Source organism: Rana temporaria, chromosome 1, assembly GCF_905171775.1.
Source record: "Rana temporaria chromosome 1, aRanTem1.1, whole genome shotgun sequence".
Lineage (NCBI taxonomy): Eukaryota > Metazoa > Chordata > Amphibia > Anura > Ranidae > Rana > Rana temporaria.
In genome coordinates this window covers 215,177,810-215,204,717 of record NC_053489.1, presented here as the reverse complement: position 1 = coordinate 215,204,717, position 26,908 = coordinate 215,177,810, and the positions used below count along the sequence as shown (strand labels likewise).

The window sequence follows — 26,908 nt, the reverse complement described above, 5'->3', positions numbered from 1 at the left end:
AGAGGATGCGTCTCGTAAACGGGTAAGTACTGCACATATTTTAAAATAAATAGCCGATTCCCCTAGTAATAACGAGCAGGAATCTAAGGGGGAAAAGTGCCCTCTAAGGGTGAACCCCCGCTTTAAGCTTTGACAAAAAAAAACTGGAAGCAGGTTGGTTTGTATTCAGAGCTGCTCCAGATTTTCCACTCAAAGTTTTAGTAAATCTCCCCCCAGGGCTCGACAAATCCCGGTCGCCAGGGCGACTAGTAATAGCCACTTGGCTTGGAAGGTGGGCAAAAAAAAAAAATTTTTTTGTGAAGTCCCCAGCTCTTTTTTGTGTGAGCTGGCGCCATCTGGTGGTGGCCGTTGGTATTACAAGTTAAGCATTACAAGTTAAACAGCAATTCTAATGTCATTTTTCACTGCCATCTTTATCCCTCCAATTAGAACCCCCAAACATTATATATATTTTTTATCCTAACACCCTAGAGAATAAAATGGTGATTGTTGCAATACTTTGTCACGCCGTATTTGCGCAGCCGTCTTACAAGCGCACTTTTTTTTTATTAAAAAATAAGGCAACAGTAAAGTTATCCCCATTTATTAAATTATTATGAAAGATAATGTTACGCCGAGTAAATTCATACCCAACATGTCACGCTTCAAAATTGCGTCCGCTCGTGGAATGCCGACAAACTTTTACCCTTTAAAATCTTCATAGGCGACGTTTAAAAAATAAATAAATCTACAGGTTGCATGTTTTGAGTTACAGAGGAGGTCTAGGGCTAGAATTATTGCTCTCGCTCTACCAATCGCGGCGATACCTCACATGTGTGGTTTGAACACCGTTTACATATGCGGGCGCTGCTCACGTATGTGTTCGCTTCTGTGCGCAAGCTCGTCGGGACGGGGTGCGTTTTCTGGCTCCTAACTTTTTTAGCTGGCTCCTAGATTCCAAGCAAATTTGTCAAACCCTGTCTCCCCCACTGCCCTTGTGGCTCCAAAGCACAGTCCGGGTAGCCTTCCTTTTGGAAAGAAAGCAGACAAAAAAAAACGAGTCCTCCTGTTCCCCAATTAGACAACTAGAGAACAAGATTAGCTGTAAAACATAATTATCTAGTGTAGAGAATGCACAGGCATGACCATCACTTAGGATACTAGCAAAAAAACAAGCTAATGCACTATACAAAAAAATCAGCTGAAAATTCAGTCATTTAGACAGTTCATTTGTTTTTCAGCCAGTTAATGGACAAAAATCGGTAGGGACATTCAAGCCAAAAAAATAAAAAGGTTAATGTGTTTCATATCCAAACTAGGGATTTGTGGGGGAAAAAAAAAAAAGGGGGGGGGGGATTCATTTATGTCCATTGAACGATTTATTGGTCATTACATGATGGCACCATCGTTTGCTCTCATGGCCAAATGTTTGTTTTTCAAAAACTAGTTTGAACGATTTTTTATAGTTTATGGCCAGCATAAGACAGTGCACAGTCACTTGAAGGTGTAAGCAGAACCCCATCGTAATGGATAGAAGAACCTGTGTCCTGAGAAGTATAAAGAAAACGGTCTCAAACGGGAGATCCACCCAAAAGTGGAACTTCTGCTTTAAGAGCAGATGACCCCCCCTCCCCTGACATGCCACATTTAGCGTGTTTTTTTGTGGGGGCGGGAGCGGAAACTCTTTAGAGCAGGGGTAGTCAACCCCCGGTCCGCGGCCCACTACCGGGCTGCAGCCGGGCCGCGGGCAGGCGGCATGAGAGAGCCCCACATGCGGACCGCGGCACTCTGCCATTCGGACCGCGAGGAGACTTTTCTTCCCCCTGTGTCGCTCTGTAATCCTCAGAGCCGACAGTGGGAGGCGGAATAATTCTGGGTGGAGGGCGGAGCTCCCCGAGGTTATCAAACAGGCGATTGGCTGCTAGGACTGTCCATCTTGGCAGCCAATCACCTGTTTGTTACCTCGGCCCTCTATCCAGAACTGTCCCCGCTTCCCTCCCTGCAACTTTTCTCCTCATGCTGTGTCTCCCTCCGATATGTCTCGGAGTGTGGGGGACGGAACTGAGAACCATAAAACTGTAAATGTGTGCGTCTGAGGACTGTAGTGTGTGTGTGTGTATGTGGGGGGGGGGGGGAGGCTGAGGACTGTAATGTGTGTGGGGGGGCTGAGGACTGTAGTGGGGGGGGGGGGGGGGCGGCTGAGGACTCTAATGTGTGGGAGGGAGGGGGGGAAGGCTGAGGACTAATGTGTGGGGGGGCGGCTGAGGACTGTAATGTGTGATGGGGGGGCGGCTGAGGACTGTAATGTGAGGGGGGGGGGGCTGAGGACTGTAATGTGGGGTTATGATATAAATAGGGGCAGACGACAGTACTGTTAATGGGGGAGCCCAGAGTATGACAACACTACCAGTGACAGGGCGAGTGTGAGCAGGGCCTAGTGGGGGCACTAGCTTCATCTGTTGGGGCCTTACCACATCTGGTGGCAGGCAGCATGGCAAGTGACAATCCGCATCTGGTGGCAGGCAGCATGGCAAGTGACAATCCGCATCTGGTGGCAAGTGACACGCTCAAAGCTCCCACTGATTCTGCATTATGGTGGGTTAAACTTTATTACTACAATGTAATAAATAGAAATAATGCGCTGACAAATTGCCCGTGAAAAATCGCAAAAAAAAAAAAAAAAAAAAAAAAAAAAAAAAAAAAAAAAAAATCGCTGCCAGATGACACGATTTTCTTTTAATCGGTACAGCGGTCTTTCAAAAATGCCAAACAAATGCATTATGACATCACTATTTATTCTGGGGGGGCGCGCATCATTCCTACAATAATCTCTTTGTGTGTACAGGGCGTTAGAACTGTCACACTAGGCCCTGATATGACATCTGTGTGGATGCATTCTGAGTCCTGCACATTTGTCACATTGGAAGCAGCTTCCATGTAGCAACTGCTTCCCAACAGACAGCTATGAGACTGGCATGCAAGTAACACCTGTGCATCCCCCTGCTGGTAAAGCACAGGCCTGCACAGGACACAGATGTAAACACTCCATGTGATTGAGGCCTAGTGGCGTCACAAACTTGCTTGAGACCCCCCAATGAATTCTTAATCTCAGAAGCATTTAAAACAGATGCCCATCAATGCAAGCCCAAAGCCTGCCAGCACAGGACCTAGTTTTTGCTGTGCACCACTTTGAAGAGATTACACTTCTCATCCTGTCCTCATCCTGTCCTGAGGCAAAAACAGCACAAAGGGTCTCCAAACCCCTTCATGGGAGCCAGAAGAGGGGTCTTCATTGGAAGCCTTACAAATAGCCACATGCTCTGGTGACTGTGGGGTTCCCCCATCGCTGGGTTAGTAGTCTGCAGGACAAAGAGCATTGGTGTAACAAAAGATATTAAAAAAAAAAATAATGGTCAAGACCTCGATATCTAAAACTAGAAAAATAAAGTGGTCTATAGCTACCCTTGCACACCTTGGTCCTTACAAAGCCCTGTAACGCAGTACAGCCATCCACTTTGTTAGGCTATATAGTGGCCATTCACTGACCAGTCAACAAGTACAGTGGAGGGACTGAGGAGCAACCTGTCTCACACACAGCACCATACAAAGTAATTACGAAGCACGCTCACCAGGCCTAAAAAAAACGTTCCTAGTAACGCAGTAAACCAACAGCCCCAAACCAGCCGCCAGACACCCACCAAAGTCCCCAGAAACATGACCGGGCACAGTCCCAAGCACCTGCCACACGCTCACCCTCCTACCCCACACACAACTACCCTCTCACCTGAATACACCCCCGCTCCTTCCCGGTTCCCCCCTCCCTCTAATACCCCCCGCCGCGTACGGACGCCGCTTACGCACGGCACGCAGTGTACGCACACAACGCACGGCACGTACCGGCCCCGCGGCTCCCCCTCTCCTCGCCGGTCTGCTCTCCGCTGGGAGCTTCGGGGCCTTCGCTGGCTTCTGCCTCGCACCGATCCGGGATAGCCAGCAACCGATCCAGTCAGGCACCGAAAATTGGCTACGTCAAAAAGGACCTCGGACGTCTTACGTCACTCGTTGACGCTGGGGAGGGCGTGTCGGTCAGACGCTTAACCCTTTAATTAGCAAGGGGGGCTGGTGGCGTGGGTCACGTGATGCTGTGATGATGTTTGGTTTAAAAGTGAAAGTGAGGTCATCAGACATGACTGGGCAGTACAAGATCCTGGAAAAAAAAAAACGTTCTGTACAAGGGCCACTTGCACACTGCAGCTTGAATGCATTGAGCTAAAATACAGCCCATTAATTGTAATGTGCCTAGGCACACAGGTGCGTAAACAAGGGCCGTGCATTCTTCAGTAATACAAAAATCTGCCTTTCTGGTCAGTAATTTACACCCCATTTACATACAGTGCAGAACAAAAATGCAATAATTTGTTTATGCGCACGTGCGCAAACGCATATGCGCCAAATTGCACGCAACTGCAGAACAAAAAAAATGGCTGAAAAGTAGATAGTCAAACAGCAGTATCATGCGCAAGAGGCAGGGAGGAGAGGTGTGCTTTCTGCAGGGAGATCATTTATTTCCACTCTCATTTTAGTGGCATGGCAACTTTAAGGGTCCTTTCACACGGAGCGGACCGTTTCTGTCTCTGCTCCGCTCTCCCCTATGGCATCCGTTCCGCCGGACGGAAGAAAAATAGGGTTTCTACCGTTCGGAAAAGCGGATCCCGACGGACGCGGACGTTAGCGGATGCTAACGGAAGCGATCCCATAGGGATTCATTACAAGTCCGTAAACGGACTTGTAATGAACGGACGAGCGGAGCAGACGTCTGAAAGGGGCCTAAATGGGTTGTAAACCCTCATGTTTTTTTCACCTTAATGCATCCTATGGTGCCAGGGCTATGGCCGCCACTGTATCACACATGAGCGCGCCTGAAAGCTAACCCCCTCGGGAGAGAGCTTCCCAGAAGCTCTTGCGGGGAGGAGACCGAGACAGCCGCCAAGGGACCCCAGAAGACAAGGATCGGGGCCACTCTGTGCAAAACAAACCGCACAGTTGAGGTAAGTATGGTATGTTTGTTATTTAAAAAAAAATAATAATTAACTTTTACAACCCCTTTAACATATAACGTGAAACCATTTTTTTTTTTTTACCAGCAAGATGTGCTGTGACTGGAAAAAGGAACCCTGTACTGAAAGAATACATAGGCTATCATTGCTGGCTTCTTCACTAAATTGCATGGCTGACATCAAAAACCTGAAACAATCATGCAGATCAGGAGTTTTGACTTCAAGAAAATCTGCCGTTATGAACTGCTTTTATCAATAGGACTGTATTTGCGTTTCTTCAATGTTCAAAGTTACTGTCTCTCTAGGTGCCAATATAAGAAATGCAAAAAGGTTAAGAACTCATCCGTGAAATGAGTACACAGAAAAAGATAAATGTAATGAACACAAAGAAAAACAGTCCATATAATGAATGAACTAAACAGCGATAAAGTGCATGTGCAATAAATGCCAATAGGAAAAGTGCAAAAGCCTTAGGATCTCATCCGTACGATGAGTACACAAAAAATATTGGACACAAAGAAAGAAAAACACACAAAAAAGTCCATTAATTGAATAGGCTAAATAGCATGCGTCAGTTTGTTCCTTGCTTATCACTGTGCATGTGATAAGGTAAGATAAGCAGGATTCCACCTTCACCGATCTATATCACCCAATAGTGCATAAAGGATGGCCCCTTACCGCATGTAGTTGACCTATTTAGCTAAAAAGAGTTCAATTAAAGCTTGCTGTCACCATGGACAAAGAGTGGACACCTGAAGTTCCTGTGGGTCAGTTGGTTAGAGCGCCATATGGATATAAAAGCAGAGAGATACCGCCATGGCATAATAACGTTTATTTAAAACATTAAAATAAAAAACAATGCCGAGTGGAGGCTTACTTGAATAGTGCCCACATCCCGGCACTGAGGCTTTAGGCTTGTTGATCAAAAAGGATCGTTGAAACCGATCAAAAGTAGAGAGCGTTGTCCGCGCTGGGATGGTCTGCAGCGTGCGCTTCACCTCGCAAAGCTGAGAAACCAGCTGGACAGGAAGATGCTGTGCGTGGTCTGCGTGTCGCCTCGACGTACGTTTCAATATGTCGTCATCAGGAAGCGCGCTAGACTCACGCACAAGACCCGATTTAAATAGGTCTCATAAACAGCAAAAAAGGGGAGTGTGTAGCCAATAAAAGCCTCAATCTCGGTTACTAGAGATTGAGGCTTTCATTGGCTACACACTCCCCTTTTTTGCTGTTTATTAAAACCTATTTAAATCGGGTCTTGTGCGTGAGTCTAGCTTCCTGATGACGACATATTGAAACGTACGTCGAGGCGACACGCAGACCACGCACAGCATCTTCCTGTCCAGCTGGTTTCTCAGCTTTGCGAGGTGAAGCGCACGCTGCAGACCATCCCAGCGCGGACATCGCTCTCTACTTTTGATCGGTTTCAACGATCCTTTTTGATCAACAAGCCTAAAGCCTCAGTGCCGGGATGTGGGCACTATTCAAGTAAGCCTCCACTCGGCATTGTGTTTGTTTTTAATGTTTTAAATAAACGTTATTATGCCATGGCTGTATCTCTCTGCTTTTATATCCATATGACGCTCTAACCAACTGACCCACAGGAACTTCAGGTGTCCACTCTTTGTCCATGGTGACAACAAGCTTTAATTGACCTCTTTTTAGCGAAATAGGTCAACTACATGCGGTAAGGGGCCATCCTTTATGCACTATTGGGTGATATAGATCGATGAAGGTGGAATCCTGCTTATCTTACCTTATCACATGCACAGTGATAAGCAAGGAACAAACTGACGCATGCTATTTAGCCTATTCAATTAATGGACTTTTTTGTGTGTTTTTCTTTCTTTGTGTCCAATATTTTTTGTGTACTCATCGTACTGATGAGATCCTAAGGCTTTTGCACTTTTCCTATTGGCATTTATTGCACATGCACTTTATCGCTGTTTAGTTCATTCATTATATGGACTGTTTTTCTTTGTGTTCATTACATTTATCTTTTTCTGTGTACTCATTTCACGGATGAGATCTTAACATTTTTGCATTTCTTATATTGGCACCTATTGCACATGCACTTTATTGTGATTGTATACTGTCATTGTGTGTTTTTTTTTTTGGATTTTCACTTTTTGTGTATTAGCGCCCCCTATCCACTTTTTCCACATTTTACATTCATATTTGAATTGTCTGGGGAGCAGCTTTCCTACAATTTTTCTTTATTATTATTATTTTTTGGCGCGAGATCCTTACCCTACTGTCTTTCTAGTTAAATTTCTGTTTCACTTAAAGCTGGAGTTCACCCAAAAATCAACTTTCTGCAGTTAGATCCAGCATACTGCTGACATCTGCAGTATGCTGGTCTTTTTTTTTTATTTTGGTACTTATCGTTTTAGCAGTATTTCTTCTATGGCTCCGAGCGGGGATTACTTCCTGGTATAGGCGTTCCCGAAAGACAAGCAAGTTGATTGACAGCCTTCGATAGCACGTCACGGCTTCCGAAAATCCACACGAGTGACACTCGGCAATTTACGGCGCCTGCGCAGTCAGCTCTACACGGCAGACGCAAGCGCCGTAAACAGCCAAGTGTCACCTCGGCTGTTTTCGGAAGCCGTGACGCGCTATCGAAGGCCGTCAATCAACTTGCTTGCCTTCGGGAACGCCCATTCCCCGCAGGATTCCCCGCTCGGAGCCATAGAACAAATACTGCTATAACGATAAGTACCAAAATACGATAAAAAAGACCAGCATACTGCAGATGTCAGCAGTATGCTGGATCTAACTGCAGAAAGTTGATTTTTGGGTGAACTCCCGCTTTAAAGTGGGGGTTCACCCAAAAATAAATTTTTAACATTACATTCAGCCGAGTTGTCCTAATGACAATCGGCTGTTTTTTTTTTCCCGTACATACCGTATTTTCACCGCCGCTTCCGGGTATGTCTTCTGCGGGACTGGGCGTTCCTAATTGATTGACAGGCTTCCGACCGTCGCATACAGCGCGTCACGAGTTGCCGAAAGAAGCCAAACGTCGGTGCGGCTCTATACGGCGCCTGCGCACCGACGTTCAGCTTCTTTCGGCAACTCGTGACGCGCAGTATGCGACGGTCGGAAGCCTGTCAATCAATTAGGAATGCCCAGTCCCGCAGAAGACATACCTGGAAGCGGCGGTGAAAGTCGGTATGTACGGGAAAAAAAAAAACAGCCGATTGTCATTAGGACAACTCGGCTGAATGTAATGTTAAAAATTCATTTTTTGGGTGAACCTCCGCTTTAACTTTTGGGGATTTTTATGTGTATGCTGTTTCACTGTGAGCTTTACGTTACCTACGTCACTCGTTGCTGTCACTCGAATGCCGCGTACACACGATCGGAAATTCCGACAAGAAAAGTCCGATGTGAGCTTTTGGACGGAAATTCCGACCATGTGTATGCTCCATTGGACTTTTGCTGTCGGAATTTCCGCCAAACTAAAGATTGAGAGCAGATTCTCTATTTTTCCAAGGGAAAAAGTTCCTATCGGAAAATCCGATCGTCTGTAGCAATTCCGATGCACAAAATTCCGACACATGCTCATAAACAATTCGACCAATTTGACGCATGCTCGTAAGCATTGAACCTAACTTTCTTGGCTCGTTGTAGAGTTGTACGTCACCACGTTCTTGACGGACGAAAGTTCAGATAACTTTTCTGTGACCATGCAAGCCAAGCTTGAGCGGAATTCGGTCAGAAAAACCATTCAAGGTTTTTCCGACGAAAAATCTGATCGTGTGTACGCGGCATTAGGTTAAACATGATGGCAAACTGTGGCATTTGGGTAAAAAAAAAAAGAATATTAATGCAGGTAATGATTTAATGGTATAAATTACATTTTGCATTTAGATGTGTTCAGGTGCATTCAGTTTCGGTGCCTTTAAAAATAAAATAAAAAATACCTTTTCATCATTTTCCTTTCCTGCTGCCTATCCATTGCATGACAATGGAGACAGTTCACACAGGCCTGGGGTGGCCACAGTCCGCATTCCAAAAGGGTCCTGTGCATGTTTAGATCCGGTTCAGGTGCAAATTCAGGCAAAAATTCAGACCTGATTCGCACCTGAACTTTAGAACAGAAACACAACGGACCCCATGCTGCTGGGAACCGCGGCCGCACATATATGAACCGGGCCTGAGAGTATTAAATCCCAGTCCCAATTCTAGCCCTGCTTGCAAAAAATCTAAGATGTTATGCATTTCAGAATTTAAAGCTTCAAAAAAGTGAAGATTAACAAAATCTATAAACTTTCTCCAAATTCTGTCGTAGGTGATATTGGTATTGTTCTTTCTTGAAGCCAAAAGAGTATCTATTACATTGTGTAAACACTCTAGGGACTGAAGTCTGTGCTGCCCATTTTTCGCTAGGTGGTCCCTCCTCTACAGAAATGTCTATTAAATCCCCAGTCTCTGAAATTGATAAAAGTTTAGGCCAGGGCTGGTGGCACTTGGGCCCAGTGCCAACACTTTGGCAGGTGACACATCATAGATAACATCCTCTGATAAAAAGTCAATTAAATTCATTGCTGACACTGAAGAGCTGTCTGCTGGTACTTCCTGATAGTCCCAGGCAAAGGGAGCCCAGCCCTGGCACTGAGCAGAGTCTAGCAGTCGTCTGTAGGTGATTTCCAGCTCCCATTCCTGAATGGCCAGAAATTCAATATCTTCAAGTGCCCTGTGCACTTCCGAGACATTCAGTATCTCTTCTCTAAAATCCATGATTTTGTCCAACCACCACTCCAAATCTCTCCCAAAGTTAGGGGCCCCTGTCAGCTTCACCTACAACAGTCCCAGGCCGCCATAGCCAAAGCCTTCCATTGGGCTGTCATCTGCTATCCGAGGGTATACTTGGGATACATGCCACCGGAGGGCTCTGTAGCTCTCATCCAGCCGCATCTCTGCCCAGACCAGCCTGCTTAACTCAGCTGTCTGCTCCTTGTGCGTTCTTCCAAAAACAGTACCAGCAATCCATACTGCGACCAGTATCTTTCCTGGATGGAGGGGAGAATTTTACCCTGGTGGCACTGCTCACAGGCTAGCGTTTCCTTCCAGAGTTTGCAGCGGATAGAATCATACCATCCCAGCAGGACTTGCTCTGATACTGGTCCTCTGTTCCGTATCTGCATCTCTCGCAACCTCCATCCAAATTCCTCCTCTATGGCGGCTGGTATCTGTACCCCCCCTCTTCTGCTATATGGACCTTGGATCCTGGTGGAGGTTTGGATGTCCCAGACTACAGGAAGCATCCCACTGCTTGCCACCAATGTAACAAAATGTCCCACACCCCGCTTGAGTGCTCTCGTCATATACCGCTTCCTCCCAATCTGAATATACTGTAGATATCAGATCTTTTACAGCCCATTTATTGTAACTAAGAACCAGGCGAGACTAGATCAGTTACATAGCTTGAACATGGTACTGTTTATTTGAACACAGAGATATTCAAACTTCTCAGCAGTAGACTGTCTGATCAGCAGGGAGAGCTGTTGGAGCAATCCCCCCCCCTCCCCTCTCACAGCTAATCTACATAGACATATACATCCCATAATAGGTTGCTCCCAAGGCAGACAGACACAATAGGACAATGGGATGCAGCCACACCTAACAAACACATAGCAACCCCCACCCCATCTCAAACCATTTAGCAATGGTCTCTGATGGACGGTGGACTTTATCTTTATATATTCTTGAGGTCAGACTTTGGTTCTCGGTCACCCTGTGCCCCTAATAGACACAGGGTAACTCACACATAGGAGGTGCATAGGGAGCTGGGACAAGGGTTTCCCATCCTCTCCCAGGGATTCTGGGTTGCACGGGCCCCCCGCCCAAAGTGACTCCCGTCACACTAACTAACTAATTAATAACACAATAATGATGGAACCCTCTAATGTAGGGAAATCTCAATAAGCTTCAATATCGTGACAATACTGGTCTCTGTGATATGTAACATCACATATAATACACATAAGAGATAAAAAATTACTGCAAACTTTTCAGGGATGGTGAAAACCCCTCCTACAGATAATTGGCAGTGGACGGTGTCAGTAAAGCAGTGGACAGTGTCCACTTCTTATCAGTGCAGTCTATCAGTGCCTATAAGTTCAGCCTCATCGGTGCCCATATGTAGCCTCATCAGTGCAGCCTTATAAATGCCCATAAGTGCGGCCTCAGTGGCCATCAGTGCAGTCGTATCAGTCCCCATAAATGCAGCATATCAGTGTCCATAAGTGCAGTCTCATCTGTGCCCATCAGAGCCGCCTATCTGTGCCCATAAGTGCCGCCTATCTGTGCCCATCAGTGCAGCCTGTGCCGATCAGTGCGGTCTCATCTGTACCCATCAATGTGGTCTCATCTGTGCCCATCAGTGTGGTCTCATCTGTGTCCACCAATGCAGCTTATCAGTGCCATCTCAGTGCAGTTTATCAGTGCCCATTAGTACAGCATATAAATGCAGCCTCATCAGTGCTGTCTTAGTGCAGCCTCATCAGTGCCCATAAGTGCAGCCTCATCAGTGAAGCCTTATCAGGCTTAGTGCAGCCTTTTTCACTGCCCATCAGTGCAGATCATCAGTCCCCATAAGTGCTGCTTAGCTGTGCCCATAAGTGCCTTCTATCTGTGCCCATCAGTGCGGTCTCATCTGTGCCCATCAGTGAAGCCTACAGTATCTGTGCTCATTAGTGCCCATAAGTGCGGTCCCATCTATGCCCATCAATGCAGTCTCATCTGTGCCCACCAATGCAGCTTATCAGTGCCCACAAGTGCACATCATCAGTGCCCAACAGTACAGCATATCAGTGCAGATTATCTGTGACCATAAGTGCAGCCTCATCAGTGCTGCCTTATCAGTGCCGCCTTAGTGCAGTCTCATTGGTGCAGCCTTTTTCAGTGCCCATAAGTTCCGCCTATCTGTGCCCATAGGTGCCGCCTATCTGTGCCCACCAGTGCAGCCAATCTTTGCCCATCAGTACAGGAGGATTAGAAATAGAAAATCATCAGGCTGCTACAGAAGAAGATGGATGCCATGGTTGGTAAAGGTAGAAGACCAAAAACAAGGATATGGAAAAAATAAATAATCCCGGAGTTCTGCTTTAAAGTCTGGTACACACAGTAGTTTTTTTCGTTCAACGGACAGCTCGGGAGGAGTCACTGTACTATGTGATGTTAGTACAGCGATCTCCCCTGCTGTGCTATTGTATTCTGACAGGGGGGAGGCCCCCCATCATAACACATCGGTCAGCGCTCTCAACCATTGACATTGGCAGTCATCACACGGCAGTTGCAGATAAAACAGAAGCAGCTTCCTTGGCTGTAAAGGGTGGGGTTTTTTTTTAAGCTTTAAGGCTGTCATCAGATCGGCCTCTAAAAACTTGGCAGTGCCTAAAAATGGAGAGCAACTGAGCATGTGCAGAGCAGGGTGTATTACTGGATTTTAAACAGTACTATAGGCGTCTTTTTTTTAACATAGCTATATCTGCAAAAGGGGCCAGCCTGAAGTGATCTAGCAGGCCTTATTTTCTGACCAAAGTTCCACTTTTACTGCTTTCCGCTCACCGTATAGTAAAATGATGTGCAGGCGGGAGCACTCTTGTTCTGACTTCCTCCCATCCTTGCCACGTAGCACAGTGATTGGTGGTGCGCCGCATTCCTCGGACACAGCGCATCACCGCTCATGGTATAGAGAAGCCTATGATGTAGGCTCTTTACCATCTGATTAGCTATGTCATATCACAGCTGATCACAGTGTAAACAGGAAATCATCAGTGGCCTGATTATCAGTGCAGCCCCCCTCAGTGCTGCCCTTCAGTGATAGCTGCCAGTACCCATCGGTGCCTCCTCATTAGTGCCGCCCATCAGTGCCGTCTATTAGCAGGGGTGTTGCTAAGTGAGAAAAAGACCAGGGTCTTCAGCCCAACAAAGGTAAATTTGATAACCCCAGCCACATTTTAAGGTAAGTCCAGCCCAAGCTCCACCCAATTCCCCCCTCACCCCCTGCCCTGTCCGGCAGCACTGAGTCTGGGCTGAGGGCTCACTTGAGCTGGCTGTGTAGTGTGTGCTGCTGCTGCTGCAGCCTGTTGGTGTGCTGTCCCGTGCGCAGTGCACTGCAGCACAGCAGATGCGATGGAGTGGTCTTTAAAACAGACCTGGAAGCCAGGACCGGAACTGGATGGACGCCACACTAAAGCCAGTGTAACCAGCTCCTCTTCCCCCCAATAAATTATTAATTTGGTTTCAGCCAATTTCATTCTGGGAACTGCCTGGTGAGTGAGCGGTGATGTGTGCAGGGCCAAACTATGAATAACAACCAGCCCTGGAAATAATTTCATACCAGCCCAACAGCATAATGTCATTATTTCCTTGTTTAAAAGGGAAAACCATACATTTTAAATCACATTCGAAGAGTGTAATATATATAGATAGACAGATATGAAAGCACATAGTGCTTCATATATATATATATGAACAAATTCTGGTTAAAAGTGGAGCGAAGATCAAGGGGGACCCCAGGATCACTGGGAATGTGAGGGGGACCCTGGTGACCAGAGACCACCTTCCGCAGAAAGAATACACTATGGTTAAGGGGGTTACTGATATAAGGGGGAACCCTTACATTATTGTATTCACCCCCCTTACATGAGTCACCCCCCCTCAGACTGGCCAGGCGGCGCTGTCGCTGACCTCCTCTCAGCTGCACCGTGCAGGGCTCAGTCAGTCGGCTCCAGGTTGGTGGCTCTGGTTTTATCCTATAGTCTCCTCTCCACAGTCTACACACATCTGACTTCTCCCATGACCTCCATCCCATCAGCACTCACACTCTTGACTCTTCTCCAGACTCCGCCTCAGAGACTGCAGACATGATAAAGGACAAGATATAGTCAGAGGTTGCGGACATGATACAAGAGATGGTTAGAGGCTGCGGACATGGTACAGGAGATGTCAGAGGCTACAGACATCATACAAGAGATAATCAGAGACTGTGGACATGATACAAGAGATGGTCAGAGACTGCAGACATGATACAGGAGATGGTCAGAGACTGCAGACATGATACAGGAGATGGTCAGAGATTGCAGACATGATACAGGAGATGGTCAGAGACTGCGGACATGATACAAGAGATGGTCAGAGACTGCAGACATGATACAGGAGATGGTCAGAGACTGCGGACATGATACAGGAGATGGTCAGAGACTGCGGACATGATACAGGAGATGGTCAGAGACTGCAGACATGATACAGGAGATGGTCAGAGATTGCAGACATGATACAAGAGATGGTCAGAGATTGCAGACATGATACAAGAAATGGTCAGAGACTGCAGACATGATACAAGAAATGCATCAATGCAGCCTCACCAGTTCCCATGAAATGCAGCCTCATCAGTACCCATAAAATGCAGCCTACCAGTGCCCATTAATGAAGCTTCATCAGTGCCCATCAAATGCAGCCCACCAGTTGCCCACCAAATGCAGCCTCATAGTGCCTACCAGTGCCCACCAATGCAGACTACCAGTACCCATCAATGCAGCCTACCAGTGCCCACCAATGCAGCCTACCAGTGCCCACCAATGCAGCCTACCAGTGCCCACCAATGCAGCCTACTAGTGCCTGGATGGATCACACACAGAGAGGCGATCTCCCGCTGTGTCACGGTCTGAGCTTGGATTTGAATATAAACATTTGCAACAAAGAACCCGCCTCCTAGAACGGCTCCTGTAAAACACGTCACACTGATTCAATTGGATCAGTGTTCTGTCTATCACAGGAGCCGGTCTAAAAGGTGGGACTTTGTTACAGTGGCTGACAAAAAATTCTGACCTAAGCACTGTGACACAGCGGGAGGTTTGTGTGACGTAAAACAAGGAGAGGAGGGGGAGGGGGGGACTATGGCACTTGAGCTACAGTGCCCGGGCTGCCCAGGATCGGCCCCGCTGCAGCCACAGCTCAAAGCAGCCTCATGGCTAGTGGCCTACCTGGAGATTTCCCCCTATCCTGGTAGGCAAGTCCAGCCCTGGATGTGTGCAAACTGCATACTATAGCCCCGACGTCCAGGAGAACCCGAGGCCTTGCGACTCAGGGCAAATAATTCTTAATGAGCAATACGAGACCCAGGGCTTTTTGGGGGTCCACTCGGGGCTATAGCCTGGGTCAGCCCTCCTCCCGACACCATTGCTTATAAGTGCCCATAAGTGCTGCCTATTAGTGCAGCCCATCAGTGCAGCATATCAGTGCTCTTTATCCGTGCCCATCAGTGCTGCATATTAGTGCCTCCCCATTAGTGCTCATGAGTATAGCCTCATCAGTGCCCATCAGTGCAGCCTATCAGTGCCTCCTCATCAGCGCACATCAGTGAAGGAGAAAAATTACTTAATTAGAAACTCAAGCTGGATACACACTATACAATTTTCTGCAGATTCTTTCCTTTAGATTTATCAAAACCATATAATATGAGATCAAACACTTTCAATTTGTATGCAATCAGGCAGGCCCTTGCACTACATAGTTGAAGGTAAATCTAAAGAAAATTTAACAAAAGTTGTATAGTGTGTATACGGCTTAACCACTTACTGGCTGTGGCAGGTCGACTTGTTCCTGAAAATCGCTGTACCGGTACGGCAGTCCCTTTAAGAGCTGTAGCACAGCTGGGGAGCTGATGCGCATGGCCAGTGGCCACGATGTCCGCTGGCCACCCGCAATCGCTTCACAGAGAGCCAGAATGGGTTTCTGTCAATGTAAACAAACATATCTCCATTCTGACAGGGGAGGAGAGAGAGATCTGCTGTTCCTAGTGATCAGGAACAGCGATCTCTCTGTACTCCCAGTCAGTCCACTTCCCCCACAGTTAGACCCCTTTCACACTGGGGCGCTTTTGAGGTATTTTAGCACTAAAAATAGCCACTGTAAACTGCCTCTCAAGTCACCCCAGTGTGAAAGCCCGAGTGCTTTCACACTGGGGTGGTGCGCTTGCAGGACGGGAAAAAAAAGTCCTGCAAGCAGCATCTTTGGGTCAGTGCGGAAGTGGTGTGTACACTTGCTCCCAAAATGCCCTGCCCATTGAATTAATGGGCAGTGCTGCCGAAGCGCCTGCGAAGCACTTCGGCAGCACCCCAGCACGGGCACTATTAACCCTTTCTACAGCCACTAGTTGGGGTTAAAGTGCCCACTATCGGCCAAATAACGCCACTATAACAGCGATAAAGCGCCACTAAAACTAGCAGCGCTTTACCGCTAAAACCTGCACTGCCCCAGTGTGAAAGGGGTCTAAGTAACACCTCCCAGGGAACACCTAACCTCTTGATCGCCCCTAATATTAACCCTGTCCCTGCAAGTGACATTTATACAGTAATCAGTGAATTTTTATAGCCAATGTCCCAATGTCACTGGTCCCAAAAAAGTGTCCGATTTGTCTGCCGCAGTGTTGTAGTCATGCTAAAAATCACTGATCACAGCCATTACTTGTAAAGAAAAAAAATTATAAAAAAATGCCATAAATATTTTCCCTATTTTGTAGACGCTATAACTTTTAAGCAAACCAATCAATATACGCTTATTGAATTTTTTTTTACCAAAAAGAAGAATACATATTGGCCTTAACTGATAAAGAAATGTGTTTATTTTTTATGTTTATTTTTTGGATATTTAATATTTTATATTATAGCAAAAAGTAAAATAAATAAATAGTTTAATCAAAATTATCGATCTTTTTTTGGTTTATATTGCAAAAAAGAAAAACCACAGAGGTGATCAAATACCACCAAAAGAAAGCTCTGTTTGTGTGGAAAAAAAAATTGTTTGGGTACAGCGTCGTACGAAGGCCTGGTCATTAAGGGGGAAAGTCCGTCTGGTCCTTAAAGCGGAGTTCCACCCCAAAGTGGAACTTCCGCTTTAAGCACTCCTCGCCCCCTGACATGCCACTTTTGGCATGTCATTTTTTGGGGGGGGGGGGGGAGTGTTTGTCCTCTTTTTAGTGGGACTTCTTGTCCCACTTCCTCCTTCTGGGTCCTAGGCTGCCTAGGCGACTCCTCCTGTCGCCCTAGGCGGCCCCTCCCTGCTAGTGATCTTCTGGGACACAACACAGGTCTCAGAAGATCGCTGGCCAATGGCAGAGCACAGCGCAAGTCACGCATGCGCAGTGCACGCCCGGCTGTGAAGCCATAAGCTGCCACGGCCGGGTGCCCACAGTATAAATTACGGTAGCGCTGAGGAGAGGAGGGGGAGAGGAGCGGGGCTCCGTCCGCCCGCATCGCTGGACCATGGGACAGGTGAATATCGGTTTATTAGAAGTCAGCAACTAAAAAACGTGTGGAACTCCGGGTGGTTAAGAATTTTTTTTTTCAAAATTTTGTTTAGCAAGATATACAAAACACAGCAGTGATTAAAGCGGGAGTTCACCCGGAAAAAATATTTTAACATTAGATTGCGGCAAATTATGCGAAGCAGAATCGGGTGTTTTGTTTAAAATCAATGCAGTACTTACCGTTTTAGAGATAGATGTTCTCCGCCGCTTCCGGGTATGATCTTCGCGACTGGGCATTCCTATTTGATTGACAGCCTTCCGACGGTCGCATACAGCGCGTCACGAGTTGCCGAACGTTGGTGCGGCTCTATACGGCGCCTGCGCACCGACGTTCGGGCTACTTTCGGAAACGCGTGACGCACTGTATGCGATCGTTGGAAGCCTGTCAATCAAATAGGAACGCCCAGTCCCGCAGCCCATACCCGGAAGCGGCGGAGAACATCGATCTGATCTGCATTGATTTTAAACAAAACACCCAATTCTGCTTCGCATAATTTGCCTCAATCTAATGTTAAAAAATGATTTTTTGGGTGAACCTCCACTTTAAATACCACCAAAAGAAAGCTCTATCTGTCTCAAAAAAATATACACATTTTGTTTGGTTACAGAGTTGCGTGACCGCGCAGTTGTCATTCAAAGTGCGGCACCGCTGAAAGCTGTCCTGGGCAGGATGGGGGTGAACGTGCCCGGTAAGGCAACTGAGATTGAACTTTTGGCTAATAGTTTGTGTGTGTTGGGGATTCCATCCGCTGAGTGTGCAGTAATGCTCACATGCTGTAGCCAGAGGGCGCTGCCGCATGGTTCTGTTATCCAAGGCGTCGTGTGACCAAGACAACGAGCGGGAAGCGGAGCGCGGATGTTGCAGGAGGCGGAGGGGGCGGGACTGGTAGAGTGTGAGGTGTAGGTGGAGTGTTGGTGCGGAGTTCTGAGGGCGGTATTTGTTTACTCTCCGGGCACCGGTGTCGGCCTGAGGTAACGGAGTTGCTAAATGGAGCATGTCAGACACTCAGAGGGAATGAATATCATTTTCATCTGACGTGTCACTGGAAAACGAAAGTGTGAGGTCGGTGTGTGCTGACACGTGACCTGTACATTGTAGATATATACATTGATTGACAGAGAATGTATTTTTTCAGGTAGAAAATGAATAATCCTGGCAAAGTCAAGTCCCAGCAGAGGGGTCTGGCCCAGGCTCCCCGAACCCCTGGCAACGTGAGGACGGCGAGGAGCGGGCGTCCCATTCAGTACCGCGTCACCTATACCTGGAACCGCGGGGGGCGATTGAAGGAACTTCGAATCAGGTGAGAAGCCGTGTCACTTTCTTTGGTCCTTCGGCTGCGAAGTGTCTTTTTTTTGGTGCAAAATAAATCATATATTTTGTAGTGGCATTTGTCTTTTTTTTTTTTTTTTAACTACTTGCTCTCTGGAACATTTACCCCCCCCCCCCTTCATGACCAGGCCATTTTTGCAATATGGCACTGCGTTACTTTAACTGTCAGTTGCGCGGTTATGCGAGACTGTACCCCAAAAAAAATACAAATGAGGTTTTTTTTTGGTGGTATTTGATCACCTCTTGCATTTTTTTTTTATTGTTTTCTATAAACACAAAAAGACTGTCAAATTTGGAGAAAAAAAAAATTTTTTTTTGCTTTCTGCTATGAAACATTTCCAAAATTTTTTTTTAAATTTTAAAATTTCTATGTAAATTTGGGGCAATATATCTATTGTTACATGTTTTTATTAAAATAAAAATCCTTTATAAGCGTAAATTGATTGGTTTACACCAGGGGTATGCAATTAGCGGACCTCCAGATGTTGCAAAACTACAAGTTCCATCATGCCTCTGGTTGTCAGAGTCATGCTTGTGGTTGTCAGAGTTTCGCTATGCCTCATGGGAATTGTAGTTCTGCAATAGCTGGAGTTCTGAAAGCTGTCTTGGGCAGGATGGGGGTGAACGTGCCCGGTAGGCAACTGAGATTGAACTTTTGGCTAATAGTTTGTGCTTGTGTCCTCCGTGCTGCTGCTCTCCCCCCGAGTGATGTGCTGTCGGCGCTCCATGCTGCATGTCCCGTGTCCCCCCTCCTGCTGCTGTCCCCCTCTGTGCTCTGTTTCCCCTCCATGTCCTCCTCCACTCCCTCTGTCCTCGTCAGGATGGAGAGCGGAGGTAATTGTTCTGAATGAACAGAGTCAGTGATCACTGACTGTTCATTCATATAACTGAAACATCGTAACTTGTGATTATGGTGCTTTAGTTTATGAATGGAGAGGAGCCTCTGTCTCCTGTCCATTCATTTTAGCTGAGACTGCAGAGAAAGGGACTGGGGAATCTGTGTCCTTAGTCCCTTTCTCTGTCTCAAAGGTGAGATGTCAGGGGTCTGTTAAAGCGGATGTGCCACGGGAAAATAATATTAAAAGCCAGCAGCTACAAATACTGCAGCTGCTGACTTTTAATATTAGGACACTTACCTGTCCTGGAGTCCAGCGCTGATCGCAGCAGAGCACGAGCGATCGCTCGTCTCTCTGCTGCTCCCCCCACCATCCACGCTCAGGGAACCAGGAAGTGAAGCGCTGCGGCTTCACTGCCCGGTTCCCTACGGCGCATGCGCGAGCCGCGCCAGCCGATTGGCTCCCGCTGTGTGCTGGGAGCCGAGTGTTCCCAGCACACAACGGGCGACAGACGGGATGTGACGGAATGCCCGTCTTTTGCCCGTAGCGTCTGGCCGGAAGTGGGTGCAAATACCTGTCTTTAGACAGGTATCTGCACCCCCCTCCCCCTGAAAGGTGTCAAATGTGACACCGGAGGGGGGGAGGGTTCCGATCAGCAGGACTCCACTTTAGGGTGGAGATCCGCTTTAAGACCCCTGACATCTCACCCAAGCCCCCCACAGTGCTAACAAAATTAAAATAAATTGCAATAAATAAATAAATTAATTGTAAAAAATAATAAAAAATAAAAAACACACTGACACCATCCACTCCCCCCTAAAAAAAAAAGAAGAAGGAGAAGAAAGCATCGTAAAAAAAAAACATAACAAAAAAAAAAAAAAAAAAAATACTGACATATGTGCCACTGTCACATGTCATTAGAAAAAAGTATCGGTATTCGGTATCGGCGAGTACTTGAAAAAAAGTATTGGTACTTGTACTCAGTCTTAAAAAAAGTGGTATCGGGACAACCCTAATTTCAATGACAGCAGCAGCAGGAGCCTATGGCTCCCACTCCTACTTGTGTCTCCTCTGGGACCAGGAAGAGAGGAGCTGCTGACAAGACCGCGCTGGATTGGTGGAGGGGATAAGTAATTGTTTAACCACTTGCTGACCAGCTCGCCTACATTTACTGCAGCAGGTCGGCTCTCCTGTTCAAACCAACGTACCTGTACGTCGGTCTGTGCAAGGAGGCTAGGGGTGACCCACGACCGCTGTGTACAGAGGCAGAACAGGGAACTGCTAATGTAAACAAGGTGATTCCCCGTTCTGCCTAATGACATGTCAGAGATCTTCTGTTCCCAGTGATCGGGAACAGTGATCTCTGTCATGTCCCTGGCAGCCCATCCTCCCCCTACAGTTAGAACACACCCAGGGAACACACTTAACCCCTTGATTGCCCCCTAGTGTTAACCCCTTTCCCTGTCAGTGTCATTTATACATTGATCAGTGCATTTTTATAGCACTGATGAATGTAATAATGTCACTGGTCCCCAAAAAGTGTCATTTGGGGTCTTATTTGTCCGCCGCAATGTTGCAGTCCCGATAAAAATTGCAGATCCGCTGCCATTACCAGTAAAAACGATATAGTCCCTAAATCTATCCCGTAGTTTGTAGATGCGTTCGCTTTTGCGCAACCAATCAATATGTGCCTATTGCGATTTATTTATTTTTTAAACCAAAAATATGTAGAAGAATATACCGTATTTATCGGCGTATAACACGCACCCTGAAAATAGAGGATAAACCATGCCTGCGTGTTATACGCCAATATCTGTTTTTTTTTTTTTACCAACAGGGGGCGGGATCGTGTCGGCCGCCCCGCCTCTCCTGGCCATGGGACAGCGCTGGCAGTAAACTTTGAAATTCAGAAAACATTACTGCCAGTCCTTTGTCATATATCACTCCTGCTCTGTAAACTCTCAATGTAAATCTAAGCCTCTGCATACCTTAATTAACGCCGCTCCGCCTCCTCCTGGTGTGTAGCTTTTGATTGGAGGAGGAGAGCGGTTATGTGACCGTCAATGAAGGAGAGAAGAGCAGTCACATGACTGGGTCCACGCGAGAGAATGGCTTAACTACTTGCCGACCAGCCGCCGCAGTTCTACGGCGGCAGGTCGGCTCCCCTACGCGAGAGCCCGTAGTATAACGTCGGCTCTCTAAGCGGCCACTAGGGGCGCGTGCGCGCCCCCCGCTCGTCCCTGACTCCCGTGCCCGGCGGGCGCGATCGCCGCCGAGCACCCGCGATTGCTCGTTACAGAGCGAGGATCGGGAGCTGTGGTGTGTAAACACACAGCTCCCGATCCTATCAGGGGAGAAATGCCTGACCGTCTGTTCATACAATGTATGAACAGCGATCAGTCTTTTCCCCTAGTGAGTCCACCCCCCCTACAGTTAGAACACACCAAGGGAACATACTTAACCCCTTCCCCGCCCCCTAGTGTTAACCCCTTCCCTGCCAGTGGCATTTTTATAGTAATCCAATGCATTTTTATAGCACTGATTGCTATAAAAATGCCAATGGTCCCAAAAATGTGTCAGAAGTGTCCGCCATAATGTCGCAGTACCGAAAAAAAATCGCTGTTCGCCGCCATTACTAGTAAAAAAAAAAAAATATTAATAAAAATGCCATAAAACTACCCCCTATTTTGTAAATGCTATAACTTTTGCGCAAACCAATCAATAAACGTTTATTGCGATTTTTTTTTTTACGAAAAATTATGTAGAAGAATACGTATCGGCCTAAACCAGGGAAATTTTTTTTTATATATTTTTGGAGGATATTTTAGCAAACAAATAAAAAATATTATTTTTTTTCAAAATTGTCGCTCTATTTTTGTTTATAGCGCAAAAACTAAAAAAACGCAAAGGTGATCAAATACCACCAAAAGAATACTCTATTTGTGGGGAAAAAGGGACGCCGATTTTGTTTGGGAGCCACGTCACACGACCGCGCAATTGTCAGTTAAAGCGATATGGTTCGGGGGTTAAGTGGTTAATGCAGGTATTTTTAGAACTTTGCTTTACAATGAGAGTGACACAGGGGGAGCGGTGTATGAGAAAGGGCTGACAGTGTGAAGTTTTCTCAACTTTAGAGTATGCTGGCAGCGCTGTCCCTGTCCCAGCGCTGGGAGTGCAGGGGGGGGGTGGGGTGGGTCTTTATAATGAAAGGGGGCTGTGTTGTTGTACAGGGGGCTGCGGTGTTGGCTGCGTTGTTGTACAGGGGGCTGCAGTGTTGGCTGTGGTGTTGTACAGGGGGCTACGATGTTGTACAGGGGTATATTATGCAAGGGGCCCATGTATTATGCAGGGGGTCCGTTTACTATGCTGTGTAAAGTTCTTTTTTTTTTTTTTTTTTCCATAAATTTCCATCTTAAAGTTAAGGTGCGTGTTATAAGCCGATAAATACGGTATATTGGCATAATCTAATGAATACATTTTTATTTTATTTTTATTTTTTGGGGATATGTGTTCTAGCAAAAAGTAAATTTTTTTTCAAAATTGTTTCTCTTTTTTTTGTTTACAGCGCAAAAAAATTAAAGCTCTATTTGTGGGTAAAAAGGGACATAAATTTTGTTTGGATACAGCGTCGCAGGACCGTGCAATTGTCAGTTAAAGCGATGCAGTGCCGTATCACAAAAAATGGCCTGGTCACTAAGGGGGAAAATCCTTCCAGGGCTGAAGTGGTTAAGGACGAGGGAAACTGGTAGTGGGATTTTTTTTAATTTTTACCTTAATGCATTCTATTCATTAAAATGCTTAGACTTTGAACCACTTTAAGTTAAGAATATGTACTTGAAAATGTACTGTACATATTTTTTTTTAAACCAGTGTTTAGTGTTACTTTTGTAGCTAAAGCTTGCTAATGGTGGATGAAACCTGCCTTATATGATTCACTTCCTCTCTGCAGACACCTGGCTAGAAAGTTTCTCTATCTCTGGATAAAAAGAACATTTGGAAGGGTTCTGCCATCCACTGCTAGGTAAATATTCGCTTACTTTTGCCATTCCTGTTAATTGTGTTTTTTTTTACCTTTTATGTTTCAATAGTGTTAAAGAATTTTCCATTCAAGGATACAGAAAAATAATCTTAGCATTTAGTTGTAAAATAGTAATCCAATACATTGGGAACATAACAACACAGTCCTGTTAAGTACATTAAGAAGACAAAAAACAGAAAACAAGTGCAAAAGCGGGCCAGAGCCTATCAGTGCGCTAATAGGGCTTAATCTGGCCTATTACTTCTAGGACCCACATCCAACAAAGAGTCCCAGCTCCCGCAGGCGGCCCGCCCGTCCCCAAGGGCCACCCCCCCATCAAAACAAAAAGGGGGGGAGCAAGGCCCCCAGGCCACACAGGTCCCCAACCGGCCAGCACAAATTAACGATTATTCAGAATAATACAAAATAAAGATAGAGAAGTATAAGAAAAAGAGCAGAGGGATGAAATGAAAGTCGAAGAAAGGCAGAGAAAAGAATAGAGAGGAACAGAGAGGGGGGGGGGGACGAAGGAGCCCCGGCCCAGCACCCAAGCGTATCCACTGCAGATAAGCTATTTAATCCATGGATCCCACACTCTATGAAATAATTTAATTTTGTCCTGCAATAATGCTGTTAATCTCTTGTTCAACATCAACACTGTGGTGTGTTACCATGCACTGTAATGCATGTACATCAGAGCTGTGTTGCCTTAGTGTACTGGGATGCCATTCAAAATGAATGGCATCACCACATACTAATGCACAAGTGTGTTGCCCTATTTGAGCCTTAAACAATGGTCCAAGTAATTGCAGATAGAATTTAGAGTGCGTGTTTGACCTGTTTGGAAGTGTTTCGAGGGCCGAAACACATTATTGCAGCTCATCACAATGCGCAGTAACACACTTTCATGCTTTGTCGTGCACTACGTTTAGTAAAATGCTGCATGTCCGTTTTTGTTTTGTTTTTTGTCCATTCTTGACCCAATGAAAATGAATGAATTACCTTAAAGCGCAGTTCCAGTCATTTCTGTGTTTATTAAAAGTCAGCAGCTAACTTTTAGTAAACACACACTCGCCTGTCCCACGGTCCAGCGATGCAGCTGTCCGAATGCTCGGTTCTCTCCCTCTACTGTCCCTGGTGCTGGCACCACTAGTGTGGGCACCCTTCTGTGACAGCTTGCAGCTTCACAGCCGGGTGCACACTGTGCATGTGCATCCTGAATGGCCAGCAATCTTCTGGGACCTGTGAAGTGTCCCAGAAGATTGCAGGGAGGGAAGGGGAGAGAAGAACTTCCGCTCGAGCTGCCTACGGGGCCCGAGCGGAAGTGGGAGCTGGGTACCTGTCAAAACTAGGTACCTGCTCATCTGGCATGTCAGGGGGTCAGCTCCTGGAGAGCTTCTTTTGGGGATTATGGTCCTCCTGTTCTTCATGCCCATGCATCCCATTACCTTTCTTTCTTTCTTTCTTTCTTCCTTCCTTCCTTCCTTCCTTCCTCTGTTCTTGGAAAAAGGACAGAAATGCCGCGCTAGAAAAAAACTAAAATAATATAAGCTGCAACGACTAAGTATTATACACACAAAAAATAGTACAGAAAAAGAAATGAAGTTGTGCTGTGAATCAATAACAAAGCTAGACTAACACAGTGAAATTACAGGGACCATATGTGAGTAAAGTAGCCCTTGCCACGAAGGGTACTAAAAATATTGTCCAAAATATGTGAAGCAAAATTCAAATGTGAAACAAGTTGTGAAACAAAGTTCGATTGTAAAGCAAAGTTCAAATGGCAAAAACAAGCCAAAAACCACTTGAAGTTAATTAAGCAAAACCAAATCTTGCATGGTAAATGATGAAAACAGTCCTGATGATAGGAAGTCCTATATATATTATAGACTGAATACCACAGCTTAAAAAGTTGGAGGCTTACCAGACGGCAAGCATGACTCGCTTGCGGCTGTAAACCACAGTTTTAATCGGCTTATGGCTAAAAACCCTAGCCAGGGCCTTGATAGAACTCAGCTGCTGACTTGGGTGTCCTCTCTTCCACCTACACAGCCTTCAGCCTGTAATTTTGGTGGTGGTATTCAGTCTATAATATATATAGGACTTCCTATCATCAGGACTGTTTTCATCATTTACCACGCAAGATTTGGTTTTGCTTAAATAACTTCAAGTGGTTTTTGCCATTTGAACATTGTTTTACAATCGAACTTTGTTTCACAACTTGTTTCACATTTGAATTTTGCTTCACATATTTTGGACAATATTTTTAGTAGCCTTTGTGGCAAGGGCTACTTTTCTCACATATGGTCCCTGTAATTTCCTCTGTTCTTGTTTAAGGAACTGAAGTGTCTGCCCGAGCAAACTCTGGCATATTGTATAAGGTTGTGAAAGTGAGATATTGTACATATTGTGTTGTACATTGTTCTGATGGATGCTTTGTTCTTTTGTATAAATAAATGTGAATTTAGCCTTTTTCCTCTTTGGCCTACCGGGGAGATTTGTCTTCACTTCTTCCATCTCAAGAGGCAAGAGGAAGTGAGAAGCGATCTCTTGAAAGTAAAGGTGATCTGTTCTTTGACAGTTGTCACAGATTTTCCCCTCTATTCCTGTTCCAGTGACACACAAATTTAACATTTTATCCTTACTTCTATACTTAAAATAGTCAAAGAAGGGGGGTAATGCTGCGCTGTATAGGGTGAGTGGGAAAGGGACTAAGTGAATATAACTAGTATTAAGAAATAGGAATCAATCAAATGTAAAAACATGTAAGACATATGTAAAAACAAATGAAACATATGTAACACTCAAACAAATATAAAGCCAAAATACATAAACCTTAAGGGCCAGATCCACAAAGGAGCTACGCTGGCGTATCTATTGATACGCCGCGTAACTTCTAGTTTGCTCCGGCGTATCTTTGTTTTGTATCTACAAAACAAGATACGCCTGAAGCTGGGCTAGATCCGCCTGGCGTATGTCTTAGTACGCCGTTGGATCTAAGGTGCATATTTACGCTGGCCGCTAGGTGGCGTTTCCATCGATTTCCGCGTTGAGTATGCAAATTAGCTAGATACGGCGATCCACGAACGTACGTCCGGCCGGCGCATTTTTTTACATCGTTTCCGTAAGGCCTTTTTAGGCGTATAGTTACCCCTGCTATATGAGGCGTATCCTATGTTAAGTATGGACGTCGTTCCCGCGTCAAATTGTGAAAATTTTACGTTGTTTACGAATAGGGCTTTGCGTAGAATGACGTTCACGTCGTAAGCATTGGCTTGTTGCGGGTTAATTTCGAGCATGCGCACTGGGATACCCCCACAGACGGCGCATGCGCCGTTAAAAAAAAGCCGTCATTTACGTCGGGTC

General features: G+C 45.9%; 2 protein-coding genes across 5 annotated transcripts in view; one reads left to right on the top strand and one right to left on the bottom strand.

The window, feature by feature from the left end:
- EIF4ENIF1 (eukaryotic translation initiation factor 4E nuclear import factor 1) overlaps positions 1 to 4,035 on the bottom strand; it is a 68,944-nt gene extending 64,909 nt beyond the window's left edge. For 2 of the 4 annotated variants that reach the window (XM_040349784.1, XM_040349800.1), the window contains exon 1: positions 3,877 to 4,035. The gene's annotated coding sequence lies outside the window, so the exon portion shown is untranslated. Of the gene's footprint in view, positions 1 to 3,763; positions 3,788 to 3,876 lie in introns of those variants that run through there. The other 2 variants (XM_040349808.1, XM_040349793.1) reach the window with 2 other exon arrangements.
- A 14,191-nt stretch (positions 4,036 to 18,226) lies between these two features.
- The window catches only part of SFI1 (SFI1 centrin binding protein), a 103,913-nt gene continuing 95,231 nt past the window's right edge, over positions 18,227 to 26,908 (top strand). Inside the window, exons 1-3 of the mRNA XM_040349740.1 lie at positions 18,227 to 18,330; positions 18,495 to 18,659; positions 23,474 to 23,545. Of these exons, the coding sequence (XP_040205674.1) occupies positions 18,502 to 18,659; positions 23,474 to 23,545 (230 nt within the window). The 5' untranslated portion in view covers positions 18,227 to 18,330; positions 18,495 to 18,501. The remainder of the gene's footprint in view (positions 18,331 to 18,494; positions 18,660 to 23,473; positions 23,546 to 26,908) is intronic.